The 16,762-nt window shown below is 50.9% G+C and overlaps 1 protein-coding gene across 3 annotated transcripts in view; it reads left to right on the top strand.

The window, feature by feature from the left end:
* LOC137339904 (collagen alpha-1(XVII) chain-like) overlaps positions 1-16,762 on the top strand; it is a 148,823-nt gene that overhangs the window by 121,698 nt on the left and 10,363 nt on the right. For all 3 annotated transcript variants that reach the window (XM_068001961.1, XM_068001963.1, XM_068001960.1), the window contains 8 exons: positions 677-769; positions 1,577-1,696; positions 2,663-2,788; positions 3,545-3,649; positions 5,251-5,364; positions 10,412-10,471; positions 16,044-16,169; positions 16,419-16,553. In XM_068001961.1, the coding sequence (XP_067858062.1) occupies positions 677-769; positions 1,577-1,696; positions 2,663-2,788; positions 3,545-3,649; positions 5,251-5,364; positions 10,412-10,471; positions 16,044-16,169; positions 16,419-16,553 (879 nt within the window). The remainder of the gene's footprint in view (positions 1-676; positions 770-1,576; positions 1,697-2,662; positions 2,789-3,544; positions 3,650-5,250; positions 5,365-10,411; positions 10,472-16,043; positions 16,170-16,418; positions 16,554-16,762) is intronic.

Below are 16,762 nucleotides of genomic sequence, written 5' to 3'. Positions count from 1 at the left end.
CAGATTCACCCGAATAATACTGGGACTTAAAAGGTTAAATTACGAGGACAGGTTGCATTGACTAGGTTTATATTCCCTTGAGTTTAGAAGGTTGAGGGGTGATCTAATCGGGGTGTTTAAAATGATTAAGGGATTCGATTGGGTAAATAGAGAAACTATTTTCTCTGGTGGGGAATCCAGAACAAGAGGGCACAATCTTAAAATTAGAGCCGGGCCATTCAGGGGTGAAATCAGGAAGCACTTTTTCACACACAGGGTAGTATAAATCAGGAACTCTCTCCCCCAAAAGGCTGTGGGTGCTGGGAATGAATTGGCGCTTTCAAGGCTGAGATCGATAGTTTTTTGTTGGGTAAGGGTATCATGGGATATGGAGCAAAGGAGGGTAAATGGAGTTGAGATACAGATCAGCCATCAGTCACCAATCAGTGATGGTGAAGTGGGCTCACAGGTGATGCAGCGCAGCTAATTACAGTAAGTGGTTTTTTCACTTGCTGTTCAGGAGCCATCAGGCTGCGAGGTCTTTGCCACTGTCAGTCCTGAGGTTGCTGCTTGACGGTGTGGAGATGACCTGCACTTTAACAAACTGTGGTACGAGGCGTTTGTAAGCCATTGTTCTGCGACAGTGGCCTTCTTGAGCGTGTGTTTTAACAACTGTTTGTATTTCTGTCTCCCCCAGGTTCAGGAATGAGTCTTGGTGTACAAGGACCGCCTGGCCCTCCTGGTGCACCAGGCTCTGTATCCAGCAGTGAACTGATGGCTCTGCTACAGAGTAAGTATCACCGTCCAGTAATGGAATCAAATGCACATCTCTGAACCCTAGATCCCCAAACCTCAGACCTGGACGTCACATTAACCAACCAGTCAAAACCCCAAATGGCAGAATCATTGATGGTTTTCGCTGGGAACATCCTGTTGGCCTTCCGCCTCTGACCCCGGCCGAACTCTGACCCCGGCCGGACTCTCAGGATGACCGAGTTCCACAGCCAGTGTTCATCCAGGCATCGACTCAGTGTCCAGCATCTCGGTATCGATCCCAGGCCCCGCTCCCCTTTGGTTTAAAAGTCTCACCACCTCTATCAGCAATGGGCCGAGCGATCGATTACTTCAAAGAGCAGTGACTGTCATTATGTAGGCAAATACAGCCGCCATTTTGCAGACAGCAAGGTTCCACAATAATTTGTTTTTTAATGATGTTGGTTGAGGGATAAATATTGGCCCCAGGACACTGGGGAAAACTCCCCTGCTCTTCTTTGAAATAGTGCCATGGGATCTTTTACGTCCACCTGAGAGGGCAGGTGGGGCCTCGTTTTAACGTCTCATCTGAAAGACAAGCCCCTCTGACAGTGCAGCACTCACTCAATACTGCACCGGGAGTGTCAGCCTGGATTATGGGCTCAAGACTCTGGAGTGGGACTTGAACCCACGACCTTCTGACTCGGACGAGTGCTACCCCCTGAGCCCCGGCTGACCCCTGACTAACCCTATATTCGCTGTGTATTAGTGGTTTTTCTAACTCTTGTTCTGATCCTGTTGCCCTTTTGTCCTGAACAAACTCTCATTTTATTTCTCAATTTAGGCTCCGGTTTTAGTCGAATGCCTGGACCTCCCGGACCTCGGGGTCAGCCAGGACCGGCCGGACCTCCCGGTCTTGGGGGAGGGAATTTCCGTGTTGAAGATGTCATCTCCTACATTCAAAGTAACTTCATTTCTTATGTTTCTAATAAATACTTCCTGTACTTTCCCAATTTCTCTGTGTGCTCAACTTCCACCGCCCTGTCCTGTCTGAAGAGATACTTTGAGGGGGAGAGAGTGATTCCCCACATGCCCCTGGGTTATACCATAGGGAGAGCACACTCTTTACCTCAGATAGGCCTCCTTCAAGGAGTGTCCACTCATGTACATCAGCCCAGTCAGTGTGAGCTCCTGCTGTTCTCCATCTCCTGCCCAATATTACACGGTGAAATCCCTTGGCTTGATATCAATGATCAGGAGCGAAGGACTGACTTGTTGAAGATCAGTAACTCCGATTTGCTCAGGCTCTGAGCTGATGTCAGACTTTGGCTGAAGTGAAATGAAAAATAACTGGGAGACAATCCCCTCCTGAAGGGCCAGTGTAGTACTGGGACACACGGGCCAGAATGGCCCAGTCTCCAGCTCCGGACCGTGCTAATATCAGTCAGGACAGTGGCAGGGATGCCACAATTGGCCTTGGTGCCTGTAGGTTAGGGAGGAGTATGACTGGCCAGGGTTCCTGCTCCTGTTCGCTCTCAAGGGACTCCTGCCGGGAAGTGTAGACACTGGGGGAGGGCAGGAATGGGATCAGTTGCGATGCCCTCCATGGTTGACCAACCTGCTGACACTTGATGTCCGGACGTACAGGTGACAAATTGGAACTTGAGTGAGGTACCCAAGGCACACGGTGCCCCCCCAAAACTGTACTGTGACAAAAGACTGAGGCTTGGTAACCGGGGCCAGGAGCATTGCCACTGGTGAAATGCTAGCGGCTGTTCCTAAGTCTGTGGACAGTAGAGTGATTTGGTGCTCATGATGAACTGCTGCTCGAGTGACCGGTAAACTCTTTATTCTTGTTCTCACTGCTTTGTCACTATTGCGTTCATCCAGTGTCACCTGAACTAACGGTGGTGCCTCTCTGTGTCTCCAGATTCGGGTTATAGTATCGGAGGCCCCCAAGGGCCCCCAGGACCACCTGGGCCACGAGGCTCTGGAGGCGGGCTACCTTCCGAAGACCGGCAACAACTTAAGACAGAGATTATCGATTATTTCTTGAGTAAGTGTTACAATTAATCTCAGTCCCACGGGGCAGGATTTCAATTATATTTTGACTGTTCACACCCTGAACGCACAGAGCCTGAGAAGTCTCAGAATTCCCCTTTGGTCAGATCTGGTTCTGAGCCTTTCGCATCTGATGGGAATGTTGCATAGGACCCCGACATTGGAGCCAAGGGTCTATCCTGAGTCTGTAATGGGAATGTTCTCTAGAATCCCCATAAATGGAGTTGAGAATCCATTCTGACTGTCACATTCCCTGTTTTCCCTGGGGTGTTTATTCTGGGTCTCTCTGTGGGTCTGTGCCCGTGTTGTGTGACGGGGTCTCCCTGTGGGTCTGTGCCCGTGTTGTGTGACGGGGTCTCCCTGTGGGTCTGTGCCCGTGTTGTGTGACGGGGTCTCCCTGTGGGTCTGTGCCCGTGTTGTGTGACGGGGTCTCCCCGTGGGTCTGTGCCCGTGTTGAGTGACGGGGTCTCCCCATGGGTCTGTGCCCGTGTTGTGTGATGGGGTCTCCCCGTGGGTCTGTGCCCGTGTTGTGTGACGGGGTGTGCCCGTGTTGTGTGACGGGGTCTCCCCGTGGGTCTGTGCCCGTGTTGTGTGATGGAGCCATTCTATGCCACCCTCCCTGCTCTGTCCCATGCGCTGGATCTAATGCTCGGTCACTGTCAGTGTGCTCAGCCTGTGACACAGGGCTGGGCTGGAGTGTCCTGCACTCCTCTCTCTAGACGGTTGCTAACCAAATCTCTCTGCTCTCCAGGTGATAGAATGAGGCCGTACATCACTGGACCCCCAGGACCACCTGGACCAACTGGGCGCATTGCATATTCTGAAATAGCTCCACGGCTGGCCCAGTATATGAGAGGTAGGTCACTAATGGAGAGTCACATCGATATCGTTATCAGTGATATATCCCTCTGCGTGAAAAAAATTCTCCTCAGCTCCCCTCTATTCCTTCTACCAATCACTTTAAATCTATGCCCCCTGGTTATTGACCTCTCTGCTAGGGGAAATAGGTCCTTCCTATTCACTCTATCTAGGCCCCTCATAATTTTATACACCTCAATTAAATCTCCCCTCAGCCTCCTTTCTTCCAAAGAAAACAACCCCAGCCTATCCAATCTTTCTTCATAGCTAAAGTTCTCCAGTCCTGACAACATCCTCGTAAATCTCCTCTGTACCCTCTCTAGTGCAATTACATCCTTCCTGTAATGTGGTGACCTGAACTGTACGCAGTACTCAAGCTGTGGCCTAACTGGTGTTTTATACAGTTCAAGCATAACATCCCTGCTCTTATATTCTATACCTCGGCTAATAAAGGAAAGTATCCCGTATGCCTTCTTAACCACCTTATCTACCTATCCTGCTACCTTCAGGGATCTGTGGACATGCACTCCAAGGTCCCTCACTTCCTCTACACCTCTCAGTATCCTCCCATTTATTGTGTATTCCCTTGCCTTGTTTGCCCTCCCAAAATGCATTACCTCACACTTCTCCGGATTGAATTCCATTTGCCACTTTTCTGCTCACCTGACCAGTCCACTGATATCTTCCTGCAGTCTACAGCTTTCCTCCTCACTATCAACCACACGGCCAATTTTTGTATCATCTGCAAACTTCTTAATCATGCCCCCTATATTCAAGTCTAAATCATTTATAGCACAAAAAGCAAGGGACCTTGTACTGAGTCTTGCAGAACCCCACTGGAAACAGCCTTCTAGTCACAAAAACACCATCAACCATTACCCTTCGCTTCCTGCCATTGAGCCAATTTTGGATCCAACTTGCCACTTTCCCTTGGATCCCATGGGCTTTTACTTTTTTGACCAGTCTGCCATGTGGGATCTTGTCAAAAGCCTTGCTAAAATCCATATAGACTACATTAAACATGCTACCCTCATCGACCCTCCTTGTTACCTCCTCAAAAAATTTCAATCAAGTTAGTCAGACACGACATTCCCTTAACAAATCCATGCTGACTGTCCTTGATTAACCCGTGCCTTTCTAAATGAAGATTTATGCTGTCCCTCAGAATTGTTTCCAATAATTTGCCCACCACCGAGGTTAGGCTGACTGGTCTGTAATTACTCGGTCTATCCCTTTCTCCCCTTTTAAACAACAATTTTTTGAAGCAGATATTTTCAGGCAAATGTGTAGTAATATAATATTCAAAGATACAGTTGATGAAATTAAATATACAGAGAGCGAGACACAATTCACGGTGTGAAGCAGGGAATATACATTCAAACTGTGTACAAGAAAATATGTGCATTACTGTATACAAAAGGAAATATCGTTTTTTGTGAGATCCAGACCATCACCTCCTTGTTAATGAATGAAATGAACCACTTTGCCCTTGGGATGAGGAGACAGCATCTGATCTTTAATTACAAGTGCATTAGATGAAAGCACCCACTGTGACACCACATCTATTCCAAACCCTGACTCAGGCATTTGCTGTTTCAGATAACAAGCTGATTGAGACCCGCATCGTGAGCAATTGGGATTCTGGACGTCAGGGAGTGTTATGGCGAGAGTCGATGTATGGAAATGACACAGAGTTCGAGGAGTACATGAAGGGTAGGACCATGGATATAGCACTTGTATAGCGTGTGTGTGTCCGACTGTCTGTGCGTGGGTGTCTGTGTGTCCATGGGTATCTGTGTGTCCATGGGTGTCGGTGACTTTGTGTATGTGTCCCTGTTTCTGTGAGTGAGTGTGTCCCTGTGTCTGTGAGTGTGTGTGAGACTGTCTGTCTGTGTCCGGGTGTGTCTGTGTCCGGGTGTGTCTGTGTCCGGGTGTGTCTGTGTGTGTTTGTGTCTGTGTCCGGGTGTGTCTGTGTCCGGGTGTGTCTGTGTCCGGGTGTGTCTGTGTGTGTTTGTGTCTGTGTCCGGGTGTGTCTGTGTCCGGGTGTGTCTGTGTGTGTTTGTGTCTGTGTCCGGGTGTGTCTGTGTCCGGGTGTGTCTGTGTCCGGGTGTGTCTGTGTCCGGGTGTGTCTGTGTGTGTTTGTGTCTGTGTCCGGGTGTGTCTGTGTCCGGGTGTGTCTGTGTCCGGGTGTGTCTGTGTGTGTTTGTGTCTGTGTCCGGGTGTGTCTGTGTCCGGGTGTGTCTGTGTCCGGGTGTGTCTGTGTCCGGGTGTGTCTGTGTCTGTGTCCGGGTGTGTCTGTGTCCGGGTGTCTCTGTGTGTGTTTGTGTCTGTGTGTGTTTGTGTCTGTGTGTGTTTGTGTCTGTGTGTGTTTGTGTCTGTGTCCGGGTGTGTCTATGTCCGGGTGTGTCTGTGTGTGTTTGTGTCTGTGTCCAGGTGTGTCTGTGTCCGAGATTTTAACTGCCAAGTCTGGGTGGGTTCAGGGCGGGGAGGAATCCCGGCTCCAACCCGCCAAAAACCGCGTACGACCCAGAGCATCTGGGTGCATGGATCAGAAAGCCGGAAGTCTTGCCGGCAATCAAAGCTGGCGGGCCGCTAATTAAACAATGAATTAACGTAGTTAAATTACCTTGCATAGAGACGGCATGGACTCGATGGGCCGAACGGCCTCCTTCCATGCTGTAACCTTTCTATGATTCCATGATAGGGACACGATTTTAACCCTGCCTCAACATGTTTCCCGTGGTGTCTGAAAGACGCCATAGAAATGAAGGCGGATTGCAGCCGCTGGCCATTTAAATCCCTGTTTGACAGATGGGGATAAAAGGTGAGTTTTTGCAGCACGGCAATCAGTTCTCTCAGACAAACTTTTGGCTGGGAGTTCTTTGTTAGCACTAAGAATTCTTGTGTTCAGACATATATATTTTTTTGGACCCCCTCAAACGGACAACATCAGGATGGGAGGCACAATGGCTGCATTCACCAGTACATCTGAAGAGGAGGAACATCAGCATCCTCGCCAGGCACTGCGTACAGGTGCGCCACAAGGACCTGCAGAGAGGGGAACAACCGAGGACCTGACGTCGCAAGAGGCACTACCCACGTCGGAGGGTCTACAGACACAGGCTGAGCTTCCTTGACCTCTCTGAGGAGTAGTGCCAACAAAGGCTCAGAGTGAGTCACCAGGTGGTCGCAGATATCTGCGCGCTCCTTCATGCTGAGCTGCTCCCGGCTGGGCCTGGTGGCATCGCATTGCCCATGGCAGTTGAAGTCACCACTGCCCTCAATTTCTTCGCCTCCAAGGCGCCACCGGTGACATCACCAGAGTCTCAGTCATCTGCTCACAAGTGTATACGACAGGTGACAGATGGATTGTTTCGCAGGACATTCCAATACGTCAACTTTCCCATTGACGACCTCAGCCAGACTGAGAGGGCAGTGGGTTTCCACTCTCTGGCTGGCTTCCCACGGGTACAGGGTGCCATTGATTGCGCACACGTAGCAATCCAAGCACCTCCACATGAGCCAGGACTGTTCATCAACTGAAAGGGTTCTCACTCTATCAATGTGCAACTCTTTTGCGACCACCCGAAAAGATTTCTGCAGGTGTGAGCCAGATTCGCTGGCAGCTACCACGATTCCTTCATTCTGCAAGAATCCAACATTCCGGCCCTCTTCCACTCCCCAAACAGACTTAGGGGCTGGCTCCTCGGAGACAATGGATACCCCCTGCAGACGTGGCTCATGACACCTCTGAGAAACCCCACCAGCGAGGCACAGCAGCGGTACAATGATAGTCACACCACCACCAGGTGTGTAATTGAACATGCCATAGGGCTGCTTAAGAAGCGGTTTTGGTGCCTCGATCGATCTGGGGGCACCCTTTAGTATGCACCAGCGAGAGTGGGTAGAATTATAGTTGTCTGTTGCGTCCTGCATAACATTGTTCAACAGAGAGGGTTACCGATGCACGAGGGCCCATGCGCTCACAAAGCATTCACATCTGCCATTAACATTGCAGAGGAGGCAGAGGAGGAGGAGGAGGAGGAGGAGGCAGAGAATGGGCAGAGCAGTGGCTCAACTGGCTGCTCGTCATGCCAGGGAGGCACTAATATCTGATAGGTTCTCCTAAGGAGATATGCAAAGTGAGGATGTCCACCTGGAACGAGCACGGCCAACACCAGACATCCCCCCCACACAAAACATTCCTACAGCCACACATACAACCAATGTAAACGCACCCACTGGATGCAGCAAGGCTCGTTGTTCACGATGAAGCACATGAAAGTGTGTTATCACCAAAGGGACCCAAGAATGGGCAAGACATGGCCGTGTTGTTGAGAATCATAACATTTAATGTGCATAGAACAAAAAACAAAGAGAAATGAAAAACATGACAGTCTGTTAAACATCCTTGTGCGTACCCTTTGTGATCACAAAACCTTCGCCTTTCTCTTCCGACTACTTCTACGTGGTGCATCCCCTGTGGCTGCAGCAGAGGTAGTGGCAGGTTGCTCTTGTTCATGCCCTGACTGTTGAAATGTTTTGGGCCTACGTCCCGTGAGGGCCCCGCCAAAGACTGCTCCACCTGCACCTGTGCAGGGGCAGACTTGGCCACCTGGAGAGGAGGCAGCATTGCAGGTACTGGTTGGGGGGGGGGGTGGGGGGGGGGCAACGGGTGAGACTTGGGAACGCTTTGAGTGGCGTCCCCACTTCCATGTCCCTTTTCATCATCATCCCTCCCCTGGACCAGGGCACATCGCTCCTACCACTCTCGCTCTGCTGGACAACAGTTTGGAAGACATGTGTGATGCCTTGGAAGGCCACAGCTAAAGTATTGTTAGACTGTTTAAGGCGGCAGAATGTAGTTCACCCTGAGACCGAATGACCGTTGTCAGGGGCTGAATGGACTCATTTGTGCACTAGTCCACTAATGCTGGAGTTGGACTCCTCCATCCTCTGCACTGTTGTGGAGAGTGTGTGTGGCACCTGTTCCAGTACCTCGCAAATGTGCTGCTGTCCCTCGATCATTCTCCTTTTAAAGGATGGCCTCTGGGGTTTAGCATCTGCGTCCAGCTGAGCAGAGCCTGGAGAGGAGTGCGCCCACCAATGCGGACTCTCCATAGCTGCTCCTGTCACCAATGTCTGCTTGTGCTCACTTGTGTGTGTTGACTCACCAGGTGACAACGCAACTAACTCACGACTAGGACACCCACCGAGGTGTGAGTATCTGCGCTGGTGGAAGGAGCACTAAGACGTGACCGGACACCCTCAGTGGCAGGGAGCTCCTCTGTGGAATCGCCCTCTTCCATCACTTCAGTCCTTGAAGGGCCTGGAGGAGAACACAAGTTAATATTAAGAATCATCACAGTGTTGATGTTGTGATGAGCATACTGAAGTGTGCAACAGGTCAATCATCAACAGCAATTCATGTTTTGTGTGATGGATGTTAAAGTTCAGTCACCAGAGAATATTTCCCTCCTCCTCCTCCTCTTCACCCTGGCCAACAGCACCTCAAGTGAGGAGTCACTAAATTTGGGGGCAGGCTTGCTTCTTTGATGCTCCATTATTTGCAAATCCTCCTTTCTCCAACAAAGCCATTGCATCAGTGGCCCTTTAAATATTCCAGCTGACAGCAAGTCGTGCGGGTGCGCAGTCCGCTCGCTGCGCAGTGTTCAGATGACAAACCCGGAAGCCATGTTGAGAGTCATCAAATAGGTCGCGATCGCATGGGGAGACGTAGGGATTTTTTTGAGGGTTTCCCACACGCCAATTGACCCCCCACCCGCCCCCGCTGCTGACATCCCGCCGACATATTAACATCCTGGCCCACGTGTGTCTTTGTGTCACGCGCGAGTCTCTGTGTGAGGGTTTCTATGGTTCTATGGGTGTCTGTGTGCCAGTGTGTAGGGATGAGAGGAGGGGCTGGGTCTGGAAATCGCTAACCCTGCGGACGGAGACTGTGGACTTTAACTCTCCTCTCTCCTCACTCCTCTCCCCTCACTCTTTGCTCCTCTCCCCTCTCCCTTCGCTCCTCTCCCCTCACTCTTCGCTCCTCTCCTCTCCCCTCGCCCTTTGCTCCTCTCCCCTCTCTCGCTCCTCTCCTCTCCCCTCACTCTTCGCTCCTCTCCCCTCGCTTCTCTCCCCTCTCCCTTCGCTCCTCTCCCCTCTCCCTTCGCTTCTCTCTCCTCTCCCCTCCCCTCGCTCCTCTCCTTTCTCTCCTCTCCCCTCCCTCCCTGAGCTCCTCTCCCCTCTCTCCCTTTGCTCCTCTCCCCTCTCCCCTCGCTCCTCTCCTTTCCCCTCTCTCCCTTCGCTCCTCTCCCCTCTCCCCCTCTCTTCGCTCTTGTCCCTCCTCTCCATGCTCCTCTCCCCTCTCTTCGCTTCTCACTCCTCTCTCAGCGCTCCTTTCTCCACTCGCTCCTCTCCCCTCGCTTCTCTCCCCTTGCTCCTCTCCCCTCCCCCCTCTCCCTTCGCTCCTCTCCCCTCTCCCTTCGCTCCTCTCCCCTCTCCCTCCTCTCCTCCCTCTCTTCGCACCTTTCTCCTCTCCCCCCTCTCTTCGCTCTTCTCCCTCCTTTCCTTGCTTCTCTCCTCTCTCTTCTCTCCCCCCTCTTCTCTCCCCCCTCTCTTTGCTCCTCTCTCCTCTCCCCTCGCTCCACTGCTCCCAATGTCCATGTTTTCTCTCCAGTTCCCGAATCTTGAAGCTACCTTCACCGTCATAGGAGAAAGTGGTTCTAATTTCTCTCTCTCCTTTCCTTTACTTAAGCTCATGGAGGTGGTCTGGGAGAAGTGGACCGAGAGCGAGGGACAGCCCAAGCTGAGGGAGGTGAGTGTTTGAAGCGTTGAGCACAGTAAACAATCGATGGGGACGCTGTTAATTGTCTTTTACCCGAGTTGCTATGGCTCGAGTTATCGAACTGTTAGGAGGTCCCGCAGAGCAGAGCACTGCCAGAGAGATGGGTCCCTGGGATCTGATGACCAATCACCGGGCTTCCCCTCTCCCACTTTAATGGCCATTTCGGCAAATGTTTCCAGAGTGACGGGACTGAAATCCCAGGGGCAGGGCAGAGCCGGAAACTAAAATTCCACTGTAATATCTCAAATATAAATAAATATATAAATATGATATAAATAAATATATAAGAGAAACGGGAAAAGGCCATTAGACCGTCTCACTGTATCCTTCACTCCCACCTTCTCCCCATATCCCTCAACCCCACCCACCCACCTTCTCCCCATATCCCTCAATCCCACCTACCCACCTTCTCCCCATATCCCTCAACCCCACCCACCTTCTCCCCATATCCCTCAACCCCACCCACTCACCTTCTCCCCAAATCCCTCAATCCCACCCACCCACCTTCTCCCCATATCCCTCAACCCCACCCACTCACCTTCTCCCCATATCCCTCAATCCCACCCACCCACCTTCTCCCCATATCCCTCAATCCCACCCACCCACCTTCTCCCCATATCCCTCAATCCCACCCACCCACCTTCTCCCCATATCCCTCAACCCCACCCACCCACCTTCTCCCCATATCCCTCAATCTCACCCACCCACCTTCTCCCCATATCCCTCAATCCCACCCACCCACCTTCTCCCCATATCCCTCAACCCCACCCACCCACCTTCTCCCCATATCCCTCAACCCCACCCACCCACCTTCTCCCCATATCCCTCAACCCCACCCACCCACCTTCTCCCCATATCCCTCAACCCCACCCACCCACTCCCCATATCCCTCAACCCCACCCACCCACCTTCTCCCCATATCCCTCAACCCCACCCACCCACCTTCTCCCCATATCCCTCAACCCCACCCACTCACCTTCTCCCCATATCCCTCAACCCCACCCACCTTCTCCCCATATCCCTCAACCCCACCCACCTTCTCCCCATATCCCTCAACCCCACCCACCCACTCCCCATATCCCTCAACCCCACCCACTCACCTTCTCCCCATATCCCTCAACCCCACCCACTCACCTTCTCCCCATATCCCTCAACCCCACCCACCCACCTTCTCCCCATATCCCTCAACCCCACCCACCTTCTCCCAATATCCCTCAACCCCACCCACCCACCTTCTCCCCATATCCCTCAACCCCACCCACCTTCTCCCAATATCCCTCAATCCCACCCACCCACCTTCTCCCCATATCCCTCAACCCCACCCACTCACCTTCTCCCCATATCCCTCAATCCCACCCACCCACCTTCTCCCCATATCCCTCAACCCCACCCACCCACCTTCTCCCCATATCCCTCAATCCCACTATCCCACCTTCTCCCCATATCCCTCAATCCCACCCACCCACCTTCTCCCCATATCCCTCAATCCCACCCACCCACCTTCTCCTCATATCCCTCAACCCCACCCACCCACCTTCTCCCCATATCCCTCAATCCCACTATCCCACCTTCTCCCCATATCCCTCAATCCCACCCACCCACCTTCTCCCCATATCCCTCAATCCCACCTACTCACTTTCTCCCCATATCCCTCAACCCCACCCACCCACCTTCTCCCCATATCCCTCAATCCCACCCACCCACCTTCTCCCCATATCCCTCAACCCCACCCACCCACCTTCTCCCCATATCCCTCAATCTCACCCACCCACCTTCTCCCCATATCCCTCAATCCCACCCACCCACCTTCTCCCCATATCCCTCAATCCCACTATCCCACCTTCTCCCCATATCCCTCAATCCCACTATCCCACCTTCTCCCCATATCCCTCAATCCCACCCACCCACCTTCTCCCCATATCCCTCAATCCCACCCACCCACCTTCTCCCTATATCCCTCAATCCCACCCACCTTCTCCCAATATCCCTCAACCCCACCCACTCACCTTCTCCCCATATCCCTCAATCCCACCCACCCACCCACCCACCTTCTCCCCATATCCCTCAATCCCACCCACCCACCCACCCACCTTCTCCCCATATCCCTCAATCCCACCCACCCACCTTCTCCCCATATCCCTCAATCCCACTATCCCACCTTCTCCCCATATCCCTCAATCTCACCCACCCACCTTCTCCCCATATCCCTCAATCCCACTATCCCACCTTCTCCCCATATCCCTCAATCCCACTATCCCACCTTCTCCCCGTATCCCTCAATCCCACCCACCCACCTTCTCCCCATATCCCTCAATCCCACTATATCCATCAATGCTCTCTTTCCCCAGAAACACAGCTAATTGACCCTTGACCCCATTTACACTGACCAAATTCCTTCCCTGGTAACTTACATATTTCACAACTCGATTCCCCTTTGAGTGATGAAGTTTGCCTGACTTCCCGTCCTACTCCTAACTCCCTCATTTTAAATTGGTGCTCTCTGGGATTTGAAGACTAAATCACAGGGAATCATTTGCCTGAATTAATTATGTCAGTTTGTGGATGTGGGCTGTGGATGCTCAGTCGTTGTATATATTCAAGGCTGAGATCAACAGATTTCTGGACTCTGGGGGAAATCAAGGGATATGGGGATCGGGCGGGGAAGTGGAGTTGAGGTCGAAGATCAGCCATGATCTGATTGAATGGCGGAGCAGGCTCGAGGGGCCATATGGCCCACTCCTGCTCTTCTTTCTTATGTTCATTTTTCCCTGCAAAATCTTGTAAACATGAATTGTTTTGCTTGTGATAGAAACATAGAAAAATTTACGGCACAGAAGGAGGCCATTTGGCCCATCGTGTCTGTGCCGGTCGAAAAAGAGCTATCCAGCTTGATCCCACTTTCCAGCACTTGTTCCGTAGCCCTGCAGGTTACGGCACTTCAGGTGCACATCCAGGTATTTTTTAAATGAGTTGGGGGTTTCTGCCTCTACCACCCTTTCAGGCAGTGAGTTCCAGACCCCCACCACCCTCTGGGTGAGAGATATTTTCCTCAGCTCCCCTCTAATCCTTCTACCAATCATCTTAAATATATGCCCCCTGGTTATTGACCTCTTTGCTAAGGGAAATAGGTCCTTCCTACCCACTCTATCTAGGCCCCTCATAATTTTATACACCTCAATTAAATCTCCCCTCAGCCTCCTCTGTTCCAAAGAAAACAACCCCAGCCTATCCAATCTTTCCTCATAGCTAAAATTCTCCAGTCCTGGCAACATCCTTGTAAATCTCCTCTGTACCCTCTCTAGTGCAATTACATCTTTCCTATAATGTGGTGACCAGAACTGTACGCAGTACTCAAGCTGTGGCCTAATAGTGTTTTGTACAGTTCTAGCATAATCTCCCTGCTCTTATATTCTGTAAGGAGTCGTATAACACCAGGTTATAGTCCAACAGCTTTATTTGAAATCACAAGCTTTCGGAGCTTTGCTCCTTCGTCACCTGATGAAGGAGCAAAGCTCCGAAAGCTTGTGATTTCAAATAAAGCTGTTGGACTATAACCTGGTGTTGTGCGACTTCTTACATTTGTCCACCCCAGTCCATCACCGGCATCTCTACATCATGGCTTATACTCTGTGCATCGGCTAATAAAGGAAAGTATCCCGTATGCCTGCTTAACCACCTTATCTACCTGCCCTGCTACCTTCAGGGATCTGTGGACATGCACTTCAAGTTCCTCTACACCTCTCAGTATCCTCCCATTTATTGTGTATTCCCTTGCCTTGTTTGCCCTCCCCAAATGCATTACCTCACACTTCTCCAGATTGAATTCTATTTGCCACTTTTCTGCCCACCTGACCAGTCCATTGATATCTTCCTGCAGTCTACAGCTTTCCTCCTCACTATCTACCACACGGCCAATTTTTGTAACATCTGCAAACTTCTTAATCATGCCCCCTACATTTAGGTCTAAATCATTAAAATATACCACAAAAAGCAAGGGACCCAGTACTGAGCCCTGCGGAACCCCACTGGAAACAGCCTTCCAGTCACAAAAACACCCATTGACCATTACCCTTTGCTTCCTGCCACTGAGCCAATTTTAGATCCAACTTGCCACTTTCCCTTGGATCCCATGGGCTTTTACTTTTTTGACCAATCTGCTATGTTGGACCTTGTCAAAAGCCTTGCTAAAATCCATGTAGACTACATCAAACATGCTATCCTCATCGACCCTTCTCAAAAAATTCACTCAAGTTAGTCAGACACGACCTTCCCTTAACAAATCCATGCTGACTGTCCTTGATTAACCCGTGCCTTTCTAAATGACGATTTATGCTGTCCCTCAGAATTGATTCCAATAATTTGCCCACCACCGAGGTTAGACTGATCGGCCTATAATTACTCGGTCTATCCTTTTCTCCCTTTTTAAACAATGGTACAATGTTAGCAGTCCTCCAATCCTCCGGCACCACGCCTGTAACCAGGGAGGATTGGAAAATGATGGTCAGAGCCTCCGCTATTTCCTCCCTTGCATCTTTTAAAGCCTGGGATACATTTCATCTGGGCCTGGCGTATTATCTACTTTCAAAAATGCTAAACCCCTTAATACTTCCTCTCTCACTATGTTTATCCCATCCAATATTTCACACTCCTCCTCCTTAACTACAATCTCTGCATCGTCCCTCTCCTTTGCGAAGACAGACGCAAAGTATTCATTAAGAACCACACCCACATCTTGTGCCTCCACACATAGGTTACCTTTTTGGTCTCTAATAGGCCCTACTCCTTCCTTAGTTATTCCCTTGCTGTTTATGTATATAAAGCATTTTTGGGTTTTCCTTAATTTTACTTGCCGGTATTTTTCCATGCCCCCTCTTTGCTTTCCTAATTTCCTTTTTAATTTCACCCCTGCACGATCTGCTGTCTAAAGATGTTGATTGTGAGTCTCAGTGGGTAGCACTCTCGCCTCTGAGTCAGAAGGATGTGGGTTCGAGCCCCACTCCAGAGACTTGAGCCCATAATCCAGGCTGACACTCCCAGTGCGACACTGAGGGAGTGCTGCAGTGTCGGAGGTGCCGTCTTTTGGATGAGTCGTTAAATCGAGGCCCCGTCTGTCCTCTAAGGTGGATGTAAAAGATCCCACGGCAACTATTCGAAGAAGAGCAGGGGAGTTCTTCCCGGTGTCCTGGCCAATATTTATCTCTTAACCAACACCTAAAACAGATTATCTGATCATTATCTCATTGCTGTTTGTGGGATCTTGCTGTGCGCAATTTGGCTGCCGCATTTCCTACCTTACAACAGTGACTACACTTCAAAAGTACTTCATTGGCTGCAAAGCACTTTGGGATGTCCTGAGGTCGTGAAAGGCTCTATATAAATGCAAGTGTTCCCTTCCTCCCTCCCTCCCTCTTTTTCCTTTATTTCTCCTTGTACCAGACTTTGATAAAGACAAGTGTATCTCCTGTGCTGTCCTTATAAAACAGCCCATCATCCAACTTACCATATCACCGAGTAAATGCTTTGCAACATTGTCCTCTTCTAGATAACGGTTGGACATATCACGGCTCGTCCCGACGCTCAGGGGTCCCTGGGGCAACCAACCATCCCATGTTTGATTGGGAGAAAGTGTTCAATGGGAACAGGACGGCGTACGAGGAATACCTGAGAGGTAAGAGAGGCGGGATTCCCAGGGGCTGTGCGGGACACCTCTAACCTCTGGCCTGAAACTGACGGGAACCTTCCAATTTGCACAGTTCTCCGACCAAACAATTAAACTTCAAATGACCTGAACTTGTTTACTTAACAACAATTACACTTTGTGTCCTTAAAGGGACCAGCTCCACCACCACAGTACGTCGCACGTTAAACAGTTTGACACTGCTGTCCTTGTAACCAGTTTAACATTGTCCTCTTGTAGATAAGGGTTGGACTGTGCACACATCACAAAGCTCGTCCCGACACTCGGGGGTCCCTGGGGCAACCGACCATCTCGTGTTTGATTGGGAGAAAGTGTTCAATGGGAACAGGACGGCGTACGAGGAATACCTGAGAGGTAAGAGAGGCGAGATTCCCTGGGGCCGTGCGGAAATTCCCTGGGGCCGTGCGGAAATTCCCAGGGGCCGTGCGGAAATTCCCAGGGGCCGTGCGGAAATTCCCAGGGGCCGTGCGGAAATTCCCAGGGGCCGTGCGGAAATTCCCAGGGGCCGTGCGGGACACCTCTGACCTCCGGCCTGAAACTGACGGGAAGATTCCAATTTGCAC

This window comes from Heptranchias perlo, chromosome 21, assembly GCF_035084215.1.
Source record: "Heptranchias perlo isolate sHepPer1 chromosome 21, sHepPer1.hap1, whole genome shotgun sequence".
NCBI lineage: Eukaryota > Metazoa > Chordata > Chondrichthyes > Hexanchiformes > Hexanchidae > Heptranchias > Heptranchias perlo.
Note: the sequence above shows the minus strand (reverse complement) of the source record. Positions and strands in the feature narration are given on the sequence as shown.